General features: G+C 46.0%; 1 protein-coding gene across 1 annotated transcript in view; it reads right to left on the bottom strand.

Moving 5' to 3' along the window:
- Nucleotides 1–17,337, bottom strand: part of LOC129694963 (thrombospondin-4-like) — a 113,041-nt gene that overhangs the window by 87,976 nt on the left and 7,728 nt on the right. Inside the window, exon 3 of the mRNA XM_055631704.1 lies at nucleotides 775–1,022. Within this exon, the coding sequence (XP_055487679.1) occupies nucleotides 775–1,022 (248 nt within the window). The remainder of the gene's footprint in view (nucleotides 1–774; nucleotides 1,023–17,337) is intronic.

The raw sequence follows: 17,337 nt of genomic DNA, 5'->3' as shown, positions 1-17,337 counted from the left end.
CTCAGCATCAAATCCCTCTTTATGTATACAAGCCCTCTTGAAATAAATGCCAGCATTGAGTTTGCTTTCTTTACTACTGATTCGACTTACAGATTAACTTTTTGGGAATCCTGCACCAACACTCCCAAGTCCCTTTGCACCTCCGATTTCTGGATTATCTCCACATTTAGAAAATAGTCTACGCCTTTATTCCTACAACCAAAATGCGTGACTCCACACTTTGCTGCACTATATTCCATCTGCCACTTCTCTGCCCACTCTCCCAACCTGTCCATGCCTTCTGCCGAGTCCCTGCTTTCTCTACACTACCTGCCCTTCCACCTATTTTCCTACCATCCGCAAACCTGGCCACCAAGCCTTCAATCCCCTCGTCCAAATCATTAATATAGAACGTGAAGAGCAGCGGCCCCAACACCGAGCCCTGCGGAACTCCGCTAGTCACTGGCAGCCGAGCAGAAAAAGCCCCCTTTATTGCCACCCTTTGTCTTCTGCCATCCAACCTGCCAACCTGCGATCCATGCTAGTATCTGCCCTTTGATACCGTGGGCTCTCATCTTCCTTAGCAGCCTCAGGTGTGGCACCTTATCAAAGGCTTTCTGAAAATCTACTGACGTCTCCTTTGCCTGTCCTGCTATTTACTTCTTCAAAGAATTTACTTGCTTAGACTGATCATTTGACTGGAACTCATAAATCTTTCTAATCACGCTATTCTCTGTACAGTCGGTGGAACTAAAGTGCGTTCGGGGCAGTTGGCGGCGTTATCTTCAGGCGTACCTGAGCCCGCCTGTGAGCTGTGCGTATTTCGATTGAGTCTGCGTTCTGCGGCATCTTGGTGAAGATGGGGGGCAGATTGTGGGCGGAGCCGGCCTGTGTGCAGTCGATGTAGAGTTCGGCAGCCGCGGGGCCGCGCCGCAGCCCGCTGACGTGCAGCAGCACCGCGTGCCGCTTCCCGTCGGCCAGCGGCACGTTGTGGAACGTGGTCACCTGCGGCTTCCCGTCGCTCTTCACGTAGCGGACACTGACTGTGGATGGAAGCAGAGAGAGCAAGTCAATAGACAATAGACAATAGGTGCAGGAGTAGACCGTTCGGCCCTTCGAGCCAGCACCGCCATTCACTGTGATCATGGCTGATCATCCACAAGTCGTACAGTCATACAGCGTGGAAACAGGCCCTTCAACCCAACTCGCCCACACACACCAACATGGTTTATGTTCAGAAGTTCTAGGAACAGAATTAGGCCATTCGGCCCATCAAGGCTACTCCGCCATTCAATCATGGCTGATCTATCTCTCCTTCTCAACTCAATTTTCCTGCCTCCTCCCCATAACCTCTGAAACCCGTACTAATCAACAATCTGTCAATCTCTGCATTAAAAATATCCACTGACTTTGCCTCCACAGCCGTCTGTGGCAAAAAAATCCACAGATTCACCACCCTCTGACTAAAGAAGTTCCCCCTCATCTCTTTGCTGAAGTCATACAATATGGAAACAGGCCCTTCGGCCCAACGTGTCGACACAAACTAACATGACCTATCCACACTAGTCCCACTTGCCTATGCTTGGCCCATATCCCTCTAAACCTGTCCTATCCATGTACCTGTCCAAATGTTTCTTAAATGTTGCGATAGTCCCTGCCTCAACTATCTCCTCCAAGAATCCCTTTTTGCTTAGGTCCACCCTCCGCCACCTCCAGTTTAAATTCCATTTGGAATATTTTTGGAGGAGCAAGAACTAAGAAGAAGAATAAAAACCCAAGATGCATCACAGCACGGTTTGGGAACAGCTCCATCCAAGACCACAAGACATGGCAGCAAATTGTGGAAGCAGCCCAGACCATCACGCAAACCAACCTCCCTTCCATTGACTCCATTTACGCTTCACGCTGCCTTGGCAAGGCCAGCAGCGTAATCAAGGGCGAAGTCGCACCCCGGACACGACCCCTTCACCATCAGGCAAAAGGCATGGAAATGTGAAAAATGTGAATCTCCAGTTTCAAGGACAGTTTCTTCCCAGCTGTCATCAGGTGACTAAATCATCCCATCAACAACGATAGAGCAGTCCTGAGCTACTATCTACCTCATTGGAGACCCGCAGACCATCTTTGATTGGAATTCACTGGGCTTCATCTTGCACTAAACATAATTCACGTTATTCATAGAAACATAGAAAATAGGTGCAGGACGAGGCCATTCGGCCCTTCGAGCCAGCACCGCCATTCATTGTGATCATGGCTGATCGTCCCCTATCAATAACCCGTGCCTGCCCTCTCCCCATATCCCTTGACTCCACTAGACCCTAGAGCTCTATCTAACTCTCTCTTAAATCCATCCAGTGACTTGGACTCCACTGCCCTCTGTGGCAGGGAATTCCATAAATTCACAACTCTCTGGGTGAAAAAGTTTTTTCTCACCTCAGTCTTAAATGACCTCCCCTTTATTCTAAGACTGTGGCCCCTGGTTCCCCTTATCATGTATCTGTACACTATTCCCCTTTATCATGTATCTGTACACTCTGGATGGCTCGATTGTAATCATATATTGTCTTTTTGCTGACTGGTTAACACGCAATAATAGCTTTTTACTGTAGCTGGGTACACGTGACAATAAACTAAACGCAAACTCACACTGCACTAGTTCCACCTGCCCTGCGTTTGGCACATATCCCCCCAAACCTGTCTCATCCATGTACATGTCTAAATGTTTCTTAAACGTTGCAATAATACCTGCCTCAACTACCTCCTCCGGCAGCTCGTTCCATACACCCACAAACCTTTGTGTGAAAAAGTTACCCCTCAGGTTCCTATTAAATCTTCCCCCACTCACCTTAAACCTATGTTCTCTGGTTCTCGATTCACCTACTCTGGGAAAGAGACTCTGTGCGTCTACCCGATCTCATAATTTTGTACACCTCTATAAGATCACCCCTCATCCCCCTGCGCTCCAAGGAATAGATTATAGATTCCCAGCCTGCTCAACCTTTCCCTGTAGCTCAGGCCCTCAAGTCCTGGCAATATCCTCGTAATTCTTCTCTGCACCCTTTCCAGTTTAGTGTGGGAAGAGAAGGTTTATGAGAATGATCCCTGGGATGGTTGGGGAACGTACGATGAGCATTTGATGGCACTGGGCCTGTACTCGCTGGAGTTTAGAAGGATGAGGGTTGACCTCATTGAAACCTGGATAGAGTGGATGTGGAGAGGATGTTTCCACTAGTGGGAGAGTCTAAGACCAGAGGGCACAGCCACAGAATAAAAGAATATACCGTTGGAATAGAGACGAGGTGGAATTCCTTTACCTAGAGGGTGGTGGATCTGTGGCGTTTATTGCCACAGACTACTGTGGAGGCTTAGCCATTGGGTATTTTTAAAGCGGAGATTGACAGGTTCTTGATTAGTAAGAGCGTCAAAGGTTACTTGGAGAGGGCAGGAGAATGGGGTTGAGAGGGAGAAGTAGATCGGCCATGATCGAATGGCAGAACAGGCTCGATGGGCTGAATGGCCTAATTCTACTCCTACTCCTTATCTGAAAACCCACACTGCTGTGACCACCTGTCTTCTATTCAATATGTGATTCTGTTCCATTCTCTTTGTAGTTTGTTGTTTGTTTGTTGTTTACACAAAGTCCGCGAGCATTGCCACTTTTCATTTCACTGCATATCTCGTATGTGTATGTGACGAATAAACTTGACTTGACTTGACAATAGACAATAGGTGCAGGAGTGGGCCATTCGGCCCTTCGAGCCAGCACCAGCATTCACTGTGATCATGGCTGATCATCCACAATCAGTACCCCGTTCCTTCCTTCTCCCCATACTCCTTGACTCAGCTATCTTTAAGAGCCCTATCTAACTCTCTCTTGAAAGTATCCAGATAATTGGCCTCCACCGCCTTCTGAGGGTCAAAGAGCCATTCAACATGGAGACAGGCCTGTAAAAGGCGATGCAGTTCCCCCATCTATTCATTCAGTGGACATTTACAATATTGCCAGGGGCAACAATCAGAGCAATTCTAAAAACAATTATTGATGGTGTCGGATGAAACTGCAGATGCTGGTTTACACCGACGATGATCATTGTCCTCACATTTAATTTTACTGTTCGCACGCCTCGTTGTCATGTGAACAATGAACCATTCTACATTTCCTCGATCATCACCTGCTATCATCTGTCATTTTTACACCTTACCCTCCCATATCTCTCGTTTCCCTCTCCCCTCTGACCTTCAGTCTGAAGCAGGGTCTCAACCCAAAACATCACCGATTCCTTCTCTCCAGATATGCTGCCTGTCCCGCTGAGTTACTCCAGCACCTTGCGTCTATCATATGTTTACATACCTGTTGTCCAAGTAAGAATGCAATTGTTCCATTTCGAGGCATATGCCAATAAAACACTCTCTTGACTCTTTGCTCTCAGCTCGTGGAGCAATGCAGCACAGAAACAGACACTTCGGCAGAACACCCACACCGAACAAGAGGCCCCATCTACGCATTTGGCCCGTACCTGTCCTATCCATGCAATTTTTTTTTCTCTCTCTTTTTTTGTATGGCTTTGTAAATATTTGATTAGTGTATAAATGTAAATAATTTGGTGTACGTATGGTGTTTATAGCTGCTAAATATGTATAAGCAGTTGAATAAGGGGTTGGAATTAATAAGCTTTGGCTTCTTATAACCATATAACCATATAACAATTACAGCACGGAAACAGGCCATCTCGGCCCTACAAGTCCATGCCGAACAAATTTTGTTCCCCTTAGTCCCACCTGCCTGCACTCGTACCATAACCCTCCATTCCCTTCTCATCCATATGCCTATCCAATTTATTTTTAAATGATACCAATGAACCTGCCTCCACCACTTCCACTGGGAGCTCATTCCACACTGCCACCACTCTCTGCGTAAAGAAGTTCCCCCTCATATTACCCCTAAACTTCTGTCCCTTAATTCTGAAGTCATGTCCTCTTGTTTGAATCTTCCCTATTCTCAAAGGGAAAAGCTTGTCCATATCAACTCTGTCTATCCCTCTCATCATTTTAAAGACCTCTATCAGGTCCCCCCTTAACCTTCTGCGCTCCAGAGAATAAAGACCTAACTTATTCAACCTATCTCTGTAACTCTTCCTACTCCTTTTCAGCCACATACGATTCATTTATTTTAAAATAATGTTTACGATACTTTAAAAATATTCTTGTTTTGTTTTTTTGAATTTTTTATATGCTGTTTCATACTTGCTTTTTATTTGTTATTCTGTTCGAAATAATGAATTATCATTTTTTTTTTTTTTTTAAAAAAAAATGCTATTATAGTACAGGTACTTGCAAACCTCTGACAGCTCATTCAATATACTCACCACCCTCTGTGTGAATCCTCAATCTATTTGGAGTATTGCGTGCATGAATTAGAGGGATATGATTTACATGCAGGCAGGCGAGCTCTGCTCTTGACATCATGTTCGGCACAGATATTGTGTGGTATTCCTGTGCTGTACTGTCCTGCGGTCTATGTTCTGATCGCCTCATTGCAGGGAAGGTGCGCAGGCTTTGGGGGCATGGGTGATGCCTGGATTAGGAGGTATTAACTACAAGGAGAGGTTGGACAAACTTGAATTGTTCTCTCTGGAGCATCGGGGGACTGGCGGGAGGCCAGTTTGAAGTGTATACCATTATGAGAGGCAATAGATAGGATAAACAGTCAGAACCTTTTTCCAATGATGGAAATGTCAAACACTAGAGGGCTCGGCTTTAAAGTAGGAGGGGAAAAATTAAATTGTAAACTCCTATCTCACCAGGGACTAACTTTACTGCACCACTCTACTGCCTTTTGTTTTTAAATTGCTGTTTTTTTAATTCTCCTTTTTCCTTCCGCCCACAATATTTAATATGTAAAAGAATATGTGATTCTGTTCCATTCTGTTTGCAGTTTATTTGGTTGTTTGTTTGTTTGTTATTTTTTGCACAAAGTCCGCGAGCATTGCCACTTTTCATTTCACTGCGCATCTCCTGTATGTATGTGACGAATAAACTTGACTTGACTTGAAAAAATCTAAAGGAGATATGTATTCTTTAACATAAAGGATGGAGCGTGCTTAGAACGTACGGCCTGGGATTGTGATGGAGATAATTACAATAGTGGCATCTAAGAAGCATTTATTAAGGGACATGCATATGCAGAAAATGGAGCGACATGGATCACATGCAGGCAGAGGAGATTATTTATCATAGCAGTATATCAAGCACTGACATTGTGGGCCGAAGGGCCTGTTCCTGTGCTGTACTATTCTATGACAGATCACCTTTCGACTTAGACTTCAGATCGCCCGACCAGCGATCACTTGTTCACACTAGTATTATCTTACAGACTAAGAAAATTAACCAACATACTGAAGCCAATTAACCTTCATAAGGTCATATGGTTATAAGTGATAATAGCAGAATTCGCCCATCAAGTCTACTCCGCCATTCAATCATGGCTGATCTATCTCTCCCTCCTAACCCTATGCTCCTGCCTTCTCCCCATAACCCCTGACACCCGTTCTTATCAATAATCTATCTATCTCTGCCTTAAAAAATATCAATTGACTTGGCTTCCACAGCCTTCTGTGGCAAAGAATTCCACAGATTCTCCACCCTCTAAAGAAATTCCTCCTCATCTCCTTCCTAAAGGTGTTAATATTGACTAAATTAGAGTTATTATAAAATGGAGGATCATTGCATTTGCAGGGCCTGCTTGGCCTCTGTCTGTGAAAAGCTACAGGTTGTGGGTTGGCGCCAGATAGTCTGAACCATAGATTAATATGCAGGATGGGGAAAGATCCAGATGACCTCTCTATTGTTAAAATGTATGAGGACTTTGCTGAAGAGCTCAAAGACGTTTCAGATGCATTATTAGGGTTGGCCCGCTGCAGAAGGGTTGTAAATACTGTTAATAATGTTGCAAGGTGCTTGTGTTACTGTTTGATGACTGGCTGAAGTGTGAAGCCTTGTTTGAATTGTTTATACTCCCTGTGAGAATGTTGCATTACTTGATTAACTGACTTCTTTCCAGAAGCTTCTGTAGAAACATTGTAATGGGGCGCTTTGTAACTGGGTTGGGGAACGGTCAATAACACTTTAATGTAATCGATGTCTGTGATTGGTTTGTAGGGGCTGCCACCCCCATGTAGTTCTTCCCCGCAGGGTCTGATGACCTATACAAAGTGCCCCCCACTGGGATCGTTGTCGGTCTTCTGGAGGGGCGCTTGGGACTGCTTAACCTTTTGGAGGTATCTGCTTGCACGAGGCTGAAGAGCTTGGACAAGCAGAGACAAGGATCGATCCCGTGGTGGTTAGGTAATGTATTGGGAGTTCATTATTGTTTCATAAAATAAAGTTTAGTGGTCCAGTGCTTGACTCAGTGTTTTACTGGTTGGGAAAATGCCATTGTAGAGAAAGGCTTATGCAGAGAGACCTGACGTTCGGCCCCGCAACGGGACTGTTCCAGATTAGACTAAGGGGGTAAACGCCTTTCTCACCACTAACTCTAGCAACGTTTTTTTCATAATTACAAAGGAACATCCTTTTATTCTGAGCCTATGACCTCTGGCCCTAGACTCTCCCACTGGTGGATACATCCTCTCCACATCCACTCTATCCAAGCCTTTCACTATTCTGTACGTTTCAATGTGGTCCCCCCCTCATTCTTCTAAACTCCAGCCAGTAAAGGCCCAGTGCCATCAAACGCTCATCATAGGTTAACCCACTCATGTACATGGATAGGACAGGTTTATAAGCATATGGGTCAAACGCAGGCAGGTGGGACTAGTGTGGATAGGGCATATTGGTCTGTGTGGGCAAGTTGGGCTGAAGGGCCTGTTTTCACACTGTAAGACTCTATAACTCTATGAGATTGAGTAACAGTGGCATTCCTTTCCTGGAAGTGGAAGGTTTATAATTATCTGTTGGTTTCATGGTGGTATTGATAATAATCTTTCAAACTTATTCCATGTTGTTTGTTTTACTGAATTTAAATTCCGCTGCTGCCTCAATAAAATACAAATTCATGTCTCCTAATAGCCTCTGACACCCATAGTAATCAAGAATCTATCTATCTCTGCCTTTAAAAAATATCCACTGACTTGGCCTCCACAGCCTCCCGTGGCAAAGAATTCCACAGATTCACCACCTTCTGACTAAAGAGATTTCCCCTCATCGCCTTCCTAAAAGAACGTCCTTTAATTCTGAGGCTATGACCTCTAGTCCTCATTAGGCCTCTCCCGCTAATGGAAACATCCTCTCCACATCCACTCTATCCAGGCCTTTCACTATTCTGTACGTTTCAATAAGGGCCCGCCCTCCCTCATTCTTCTAAACACCAGCGAGTACAGGCCCAGTGCCGACAAACGCTCATCATATGTTAACCTACTCATTCCTGGGATCATTTTTTTAATAAAATCTCGTTAAAAAAAACCCTCCACCTCTGCGCCACAATGACTCAGACGTTATACTTCTGAAAATAACTCCGAAATGAAGGAGAATCAGTCTGAGGCAGGTACACAAAAATGCTGGAGAAACTCAGCGAGTGCAGCAGCATCTGTGGAGCGAAGGAAATAGGCAACGTTTCGTCCCGAAACGTTGCCTATTTCCTTCGCTCCATAGATGCTGCTGCACCCGCTGAGTTTCTCCAGCATTTTTGTGTACCTTCGATTTTCCAGCATCTGCAGTTCCTTCTTAAACACATCAGTCTGAGGCAGTCGGATTTTGTTTTGGAATCAGGCCCTGGTTCCAACTGGGGAATATTGTCTGCATTCTGCGGCAGCTGCGAAACCCTTTGAAATATCTTCCTGCCTGGAGTCCTGGTCTCCGGAGTCTCCCTGATCTTAATTGTTCGACCATTGGTAGCATGTGTTTAGCTGTCGAGACGCTACAATTCCCTTCGGAGGAATGCTGAATGAAGATGAAATACTGTATTTATAGCAATGTGCATGAATCCCGTCTAAATTTACCTTGGCTCGGTAATAGCAGCCACAAAGTAAATATTGTGTGAAGCACTTTGAGACGTATTTGAGTAATGTGATGATGTGCTAAATATGTGAAAGTCAGTTTGTTTCTCTCGCATCATTTTCTTGAAGCTACTTGGATCAGAATTTCCACGTCCCAGCGCAGATGGGACTAATCTAGGCACGAGAGACTGCAGGTGCAGGAGACATGAGCAAAATACGAATGGCTGGATGCTAAACTCAATGGGTCAGGCGGCGTCTGTGGAGGGAGATAGAGAGACCATATTTCCAGACGGGACCAGAGACCTTCATCGGTCTAGTCATAGAGTCAGGCAGTGTGGAAACACTGGCCCTTCAGCCCAACTTGCCCCACGCTGACCAACATGCCCCATTTACACTAGTCCCACCTGCCCACGGTCAGCACATAACCCTCTAAACCTATCGGTGGTGCAGCGGTAGAGTTGCTGCCTTACAGAGCCAGAGACATGGGTTCGATCCTGACTACGGGTGCTGTCTGTATGGAGTTTGAACCAAAGATCCTATAGCAGAGTTTGAACGCTCTCCCCCCCCCGTCAGTCTGAAGAAGGATTTCGGCCCGAAACGTTGCCTATTTCCTTCGCTCCATAGATGCTGCTGCACCCGCTGAGTCTCTCCAGCATTTTTGTCTGCCTCCCTGTGGCTGTGTTGGTTTTCTCAGCGAGCTCCGGTTTCCCTCCCACTCTCCAAAGACGTGCAGGTTTGTAGGTTAATTTGGCTTCGGTAAAAATTGTAAATTGTGCTAGCGTGTGTAGGATAGGGTGATCGCTGGTTGGTGTGGACTCGGTGGGCCGAAGGGCCTGTTTCCGTGCTGTATCTGGAAACGAAATTAAGCTAATCTCTAATGGAAGATCAACTCGTCAAACCCTTCATAACTGTGTGACTCCTCTTGTGGCTGGCATTACAACAAGTGAAGCACGAGTCTCCATATGGGGTGATAGAATATCCACTCTACCTGCCTCTACCGCCATGGGACTAACAGCAAGTGAGCAACTCCTGCCTGGTGCAGACGCTACGGTCAGGCAAACGCCTTCGTTGCCATGCAGTGAGAACGGAGAGGATGAGAAGGAGTTTCTTCCCAGAGGCAATTCGGACTGTAAACGCCTTTCTCACCAGGGACTAACTCTACAGAACGTTTTTCCTTCTATTATTTATTATGTAAAAGAATATGTGTGTTATGATTGTGTTTATAATTTGTTTGGTTGTTTTGTTGTTTGTCTTTTGCACAAAAGTCCGCGAGCATTGCCACTTTCATTTCACTGCACATCGCGTATGTGTATGTGACAAATAAACTTGACTTGACTTGACTTGAGTTGACGCTAGTTGGGCCAGATGGAAATGCCTCAATCGATTGAGAACTGGTTTGGCAGAGCCACGGTTTCTCCAAACAAGTGGGGATATAACTCCAACAATATCACCTTGCGAATGTGGTATTGAACCACAAGCAATGGAACACCTGCTGGAATGCCCTCAACTGGAAGACGCAACATTCTGGAGTAACTCAGCGGGTGAGGCAGCGTCTCTGGAGAGAAGGAATGGGTGACGTTTGGGAATGGGAACGTCGCCCATTCCTTCTCTCCAGAGACAATAGACAATAGGCAATAGGTGCAGGAGTAGGCCATTCGGCCCTTCGAGCCAGCACCGCCTTTCAATGTGATCATAGCTGATCATCCCCAATCAGTACCCCGTTCCTGCCTTCTCCCCATATCCCCTGACTCCGCTATTTTAAAGAGCCCTATCTAGCTCTCTCTTGAAAGCACCCAGAGAATTGGCCTCCACTAAGGCAGACAATTCCACAGACTCACCACTCTCTGTGAGAAAAATTGTTTCCTCGTCTCCGTTCTAAATGGCTTACCCCTTATTCTTAAACTGTGGCCCCTGGTTCTGGACTCCCCCAACATCGGGAACATGTTTCCTGCCTCTAGCGTGTCCAAAGCCTTAACAATCTTATATGTTTCAATGAGATCCCCTCTCATCCTTCTGAACTCCAGAGTGTACAAGCCCAGCTGCTCCATTCTCTCAGCATATGACAGTCCCACCATCCCGGGAATTAACTTTGTAAACCTACGCTGCACTCCTTCAATAGCAAGAATGTCCTTCCTCGAATTGGGGGATGCCGAGATGCTGCATCACTTGCTGAATTACTCCAGCATTTTGTGTCTACCTTTGATTTCAAGCAGCATCTGCAGTTCTTTCTTACACAACTAATCTTGTGATGTGGACTCAATACAAAGAGCTCTTCAAAATCACTGTAGGCACAAGATCCTAAACCGACAGAAGACTTGTAATGAACTACAAATGCTACAGTTAAGATGGTTAGGTGCCAGAAGGCCAATAATTGGGATTAGTTTACAGTCAAGTTTGTAGGATAATGTGAGTGTAAGGGGTGTCCGCAGATCTTGGGGCCGATGGTCCTGTTTCCACACTGTATCACTCTCTAACTCTGTCCTATCCATGTACCGATCCAAATGTCTCTTAAATGTTACGATAGTCCCTGCCTCAACTACCTCCTCTGGCAGCTCGTTCCATACACCCACCACCCTTTGTTGAAAAAGCTATTATTCCTATTAAATCTTTTCCCCTCATCTTAAACGAATGTTCACTGGTCCTCGATTCCCCTACTCTGGGCAAGAGACTCGATGCATTTACCCGATCTATTCCTCTCATGATTTTGTACACGTCTATCAGATCACCCCCTCATCCTCCTGCATTCCAAGGAATAAAGTCCTCGCCTGTTCAACCTCTCTCTACATATAACCATATAACAATTACAGCACGGAAACAGGCCATCTCGGCCCTTCTAGTCCGTGCCGAACACTTATTTTCCCCTAGTCCCATCTACCTGCACTCAGACCATAACCCTCCATTCCTTTCCAGTCCATATACCTATCCAATTTATTTTTAAATGATAAAATCGAACCTGCCTCCACCACTTCCACTGGAAGCTCATTCCACACAGCTACCACTCTCTGAGTAAAGAAGTTCCCCCTCATGTTACCCCTAAACCTCTGTCCCTTAATTCTCAAATCATGTCCTCTTGTTTGAATCTTCCCTACTCTCAATGGAAAAAGCTTATCCACGTCAACTCTGTCTATCCCTCTCATCATTTTAAAGACCTCTATCAAGTCCCCCCTTAACCTTCTGCGCCCCAAAGAATAAAGACCTAACTTGTTCAACCTATCTCTGTAACTTAGTTGCTGAAACCCAGGCAACATTCTAGTAAATCTCCTCTGTACTCTCTCTATTTTGTTGACATCTTTCGTTTAATTTGGCGACCAAAATTGTACAGCGAAGGACCGTGACCTGAAATGCTGCCTGTCCATTTCCATCCACAGATGTTGCCTCGGCTATTGAATTTCCAGAGCAGTTTGTTATTTTTTCTGATGGGGGAATAAGGATCTGTTGAACGATAAATCTGTGCCTGAACTGAACTTATTCTTGGACTGACTTGTTTCAGCCGGGAGATGAGCTTCACCAGTTCTTGGTCACCTGCCAAAGGCACGCTTAACATCACTGTGTTGTACTGCAGGGCTGGGTATTCAGATGCTTGGTGGGAGGTGGGGGAGTAGAGGATCGGCGGTCCGTTGCTATCCATCCACATTCACGCTACCAAACGAGGGAGTGCAGCGTAGGTGCACAAGGTTAATTCCCGGGATGGCGGGACTGTCATCTACTGAGAGAATGGAGCGGCTGGGCTTGTACACTCAGGAGTTTAGAAGGATGAGAGGGAATCTTATCGAAACGTGTAAGATTGTTAAGGGTTTGGACACTCTAGAGGCAGGAAACATGTTCCTGATGTTGGGGGGTGGGGGGGTCCAGAACCAGGGGCCACAGTTTAAGAATAAGGGTGACGTTTTGGGTTGAGACCCTTCTTCAGATCCTTATTCAACCCAGTGGTATGAATATTAATTTCTCTAATTTCAAGTAACCCGTGCCATTTAGAACGGAGATGAGGAAACACGTTTTCTCACAGAGATTTGCGAGCCTGTGGAATTCTCTGCCTCAGAGGGCGGTGGAGGCTGGTTCTCTGGAAACTTTCAAGAGAGAGCTAGATGGGGCTCTTAAAAATAGCGGAGTCAGGGGATATGGGGAGAAGGCGGGAACGGGGTACTGATTGGGGATGATCAGCCATGATCACATTGAATGGCGGTGCTGGAAGAATGGCCTACTCCTGCACCTATTGTCTATTGTCAAACGTCAGTGACACAGTGCTGGAGTAACTCAGCGGGTCAGGCAGCATCTTTGGAGAAAAAGAATGTGTGATTTTTCGAGTCGGGACCTTTCTCTCAGAATGAAGAAGATTCCCAACCCGAGACGATACCTAACCATGTTCTCCGGAGACCCAACTTGGAGGAACAGCACATCACATTGCGCCTGGGCACCTTACAACACAGTGGATAGACACAAAGTGCTGGAGTTACTCAGCGGGACAGGCAGCATCTCTGGAGAGAAGGAATGGGTGACGTTTTGGGTTGAGACCCTTCTTCAGATCCTTATTCAACCCGGTGGTATGAATATTAATTTATCTAATTTCAAGTAACCCTTGCATTCCCTCTCCCCCCCCCCCCCAGCCAACAATGGACCATTGTGGGCTCCTTGGCCATCGCTGCCGGCTCTGATTTGTTCTGAACCTTTTCATACCGCTAGTTCCTATCCCCCCCTGACTCTCAGTCTGAGGCAGGGCCTTGACCTGAAATGTAATCTATTTCTTTCCTCCACAGATGCTGCCTGACCCGTTGAGTTACTCCAGCGTTTTGTGCCTATCCTCCAGAGATACTGCCTGATCTACTGAGTTACTCCGGCATTTTGTGTCATTTTTTGGGGGAGGAAACCAGCACCTGCAGTTCCTTGTTTCTGCCTAACATCCTCCCCACTCACAAATACTGCCCGGATTGGGAGCAGTCTGTGAGAGTTCATCGTCTCTGCTGGCAGAGAAACTCAACCCAAAGGTTAAAACAAGCTGGAGATACAAGAAACTGCAGATGCTGGAATCTTGAGGAAAAATAACAAAGTGCGCTGGAGGAACTCAAGGGACTAGGAAGCAACGGAGGGAAATAGACAGAAAATATTTCGGGTCGAGACCTTTCTTCAGACTCAGAAAAGTTCTACAGTTCATTAAAATAGGTACAATTATTTTCACATGCTTCAACAATATGCCTCACAGCGCCAGAGACCTGGGTCCGATCCTGACTACGGGTGCTGTCTGTACGGAGTTTGCACGTTCTGCCCGTGACTTGCGTGGGTTTTCTCCGGGTGCTCCGGTTTCCTCCCGTGCTCCAAAGACGTGCAGGTTAGTTGGTTAATTGGCTTGGAATGAGTGTGAGTTGCCCCTTAGTGGGTGTGCGATGGTGTTAGTGTGCGGGGATAGCTGGTCGGCGCGGACTCGATGGGACGAAGGGCCTGTTTCCGTGCTGTATCTCTAATACTAAACTAAGATGAACATAGTGGCGAGTCCCAAATGACCATGGCCACTGCCTTAACCATCTTTTATATCCAAATACATATCATTTCAACTCTCCTTCCCACTCCCACACCATCCTGTCTGCCCTTGGCCTTCTCCGTTGCCGCAGAAAGACCAAATGTAAATTGGAAGAAAAACAGAACACATCTCACTTGGGTACTGTAGCTTACAAGCCAAAGGTGTTAATGCAGGCATCCCCCGACTTGCATAAGGGGTTATGTTCCGTGAACCATTGCGGGCGTCAGTTATTACGCAAGTTGTAATCGCCATCCCCATACCCATCCCCATCCTGAAATCAGTGAGTGAGAGCATTAACTGTCTCAGCCGCATCCAGGGCACTTTCTGCGGGGCACGGCCTTCTGGGTAATCACCGCCGCCATTGCCGGCTTGATTCCGATGTGATCTTCACTGATCGTACAGTGTTGTGGAAATTACAAACTGCTTTGTTCGCACTCGGGGGCCGAGTACAGAACTGTTTACGTAAGGGAGAGTTCACACAAGACACAGGTGCAGAATTAGGTCATATAGCCCATCAATAGACAACAGACAATGGACAGTAGGTGCAGGAGTAGGCCATTCGGTCCTTCAAGCCAGCACCACCATTCACTGTGATCATGGCTGATCATCCACAATCAGTACCCCCCGTTCCTGCCTTCTCCCCATATCCCTTGACTCCGTTGTCTTTAAGAGCTCTACACAACTCTCTCTTGAAAGCATCCAGAGAATTGGCCTCCGCCGCCCTCCCAACTCTTTGTGTGAAAAAGTGTTTCCTGGTCTCCGTTCTAAATGGCTTACTCCTTATTCTTAATCTGTGGCCCCTGGTTCTGGACTCCCCCAACATCGGGAAAATGTTTCCTGCCTCTAGCTTGTCCAATCCCTTAATAATCTTATGTGTTTCAATGAGATCTCCTCTCACCCTTCTAAATTCAAGTGTATACAAGCCGAGTCGCTCCATTCTTTAAACATATGACAGTCCCGCCATCCCGGGAATTAACTTTGTGAACCTAAGCTGCACTCCTCACTCCAAGTCGCATCGAGTCTATTCTGCCTTTCGTTAATGGATGATCTATTTTTCCTTCTCTACCCCATTCTCCTGCCTTCTCTCTGTAACCTTCAACACCCTTCCTAATGAAGAACCTAGACAAACCCTGCCTTAAAAATACCCAATCATGTGGCCCCCACAGCCATCTGCGGCAATTCATTCCACAGATTCGTCACCTTCTGGCAAAAGAAATTCCTCCTCAATAAATGTGAGGTTATCCATTTTGGTGGCAAAAAACGGGAAAGCAGACTATTATCTGAATGGTGGCCGATTGGGAAAGGGGGAGATGCAGCGAGACCTGGGTGTCATGGTACACCAGTCATTGAAGGTAGGCATGCAGGTGCAGCAGGCAGTAAAGAAAGCGAATGGTATGTTAGCTTTCATTGCAAAAGGATTTGAGTATAGGAGCAGGGAGGTTCTACTGCAGTTGTACAGGGTCTTGGTGAGACCACACCTGGAGTATTGCGTACAGTTTTGGTCTCCAAATCTGAGGAAGGACATTATTGCCATAGAGGGAGTGCAGAGACGGTTCACCAGACTGATTCCTGGGATGTCAGGATTGTCTTATGAAGAAAGACTGGATAGACTTGGTTTATACTCTCTAGAATTTAGAGAGTATAAACCTTTAAAACCGAGATGAGAAGACCTTTTTTCACACAGAGAGTGGTGAATCTCTGGAACTCTCTGCCACAGAGGGTAGTTGAGGCCAGTTCATTGGCTATATTTAAGAGGGAGTTAGATGTGGCCCTTGTGGCTAAGGGGATCAGGGGGATGGAGAGAAGGCAGGTACGGGATACTGAGTTGGATGATCAGCCATGATCATATTGAATGGCGGTGCAGGCTCGAAGCGCGGAATGGCCTACTCCTGCACCTAATTTCTATGTTTCTATCTCTAGTTTAAAGGTACGTCCTTTTATTCTGAGGATGGGCCCTCTGGTTCTAGACTCTCCCATTATTAGAAATATCTTTTTCACGTTCATTCTATCCAGGCCTTTCATTATTCAATAGGTTTCAATGAGATCACCATTCATCCTTCTAAACACCAGCGAGTACAGGCCCAGTGTTTTCAAACACTGGTCATTCGTTAACCCAACAATCCTCGGGATCATTCAGGCCCCCCTTTCAAAGCCAGCACATCCTTCCTCAAGGGAGATTTACTAGAATGTTGCCTGGGTTTCAACAACTAAGTTACAGAGATAGGTTGAATAAGTTAGGTCTTTATTCTCTGGAGCGCAGAAGGTTAAGGGGGGACCTTGATAGAGGTCTTTAAAATGATGAGAGGGATAGACAGAGTTGATGTGGACAAGCTTTTCCCTTTGAGAATAGGGAAGATTCAAACAAGAGGACATGACTTCAGAATCAAGGGACAGAAGTTTAGGGGTAATATGAGGGGGAACTTCTTTACGCAGGGAGTGGTGGCGGTGTGGAATGAGCTCCCAGTGGAAGTGGTGGAGGCAGGTTCATTGGTATCATTTAAAAATAAATTGGATAGGCATATGGATGAGAAGGGAATGGAGGGTTATGGTATGAGTGCAGGCAGGTGGGACTAAGGGGATTCGGCATGGACTTGTAGGGCCGAGATGGCCTGTTTCCGTGCTGTAATTGTTATATGGTTATATGGTTATATGGAGAGGGAGAGACGAAGAGAGGAAGAGGGGGGGAGAGGGGGAGAGGGAGAGAGAGAGCTTGAAACAGAGGTGCACTTGCTCCTAAAATGCAAAAAAATTGACAAAACAAGGAAAACATACTTTGACAAACTCAGTCTGGCAACCCCTGATTTTAAAGAACTAGATGATACATCAAAACTAAGAATAATCATTGGTGAAGGA

Source organism: Leucoraja erinacea, chromosome 3, assembly GCF_028641065.1.
Source record: "Leucoraja erinacea ecotype New England chromosome 3, Leri_hhj_1, whole genome shotgun sequence".
In the NCBI taxonomy this organism is placed as follows: domain Eukaryota; kingdom Metazoa; phylum Chordata; class Chondrichthyes; order Rajiformes; family Rajidae; genus Leucoraja; species Leucoraja erinaceus.
Note: the sequence above shows the minus strand (reverse complement) of the source record. Positions and strands in the feature narration are given on the sequence as shown.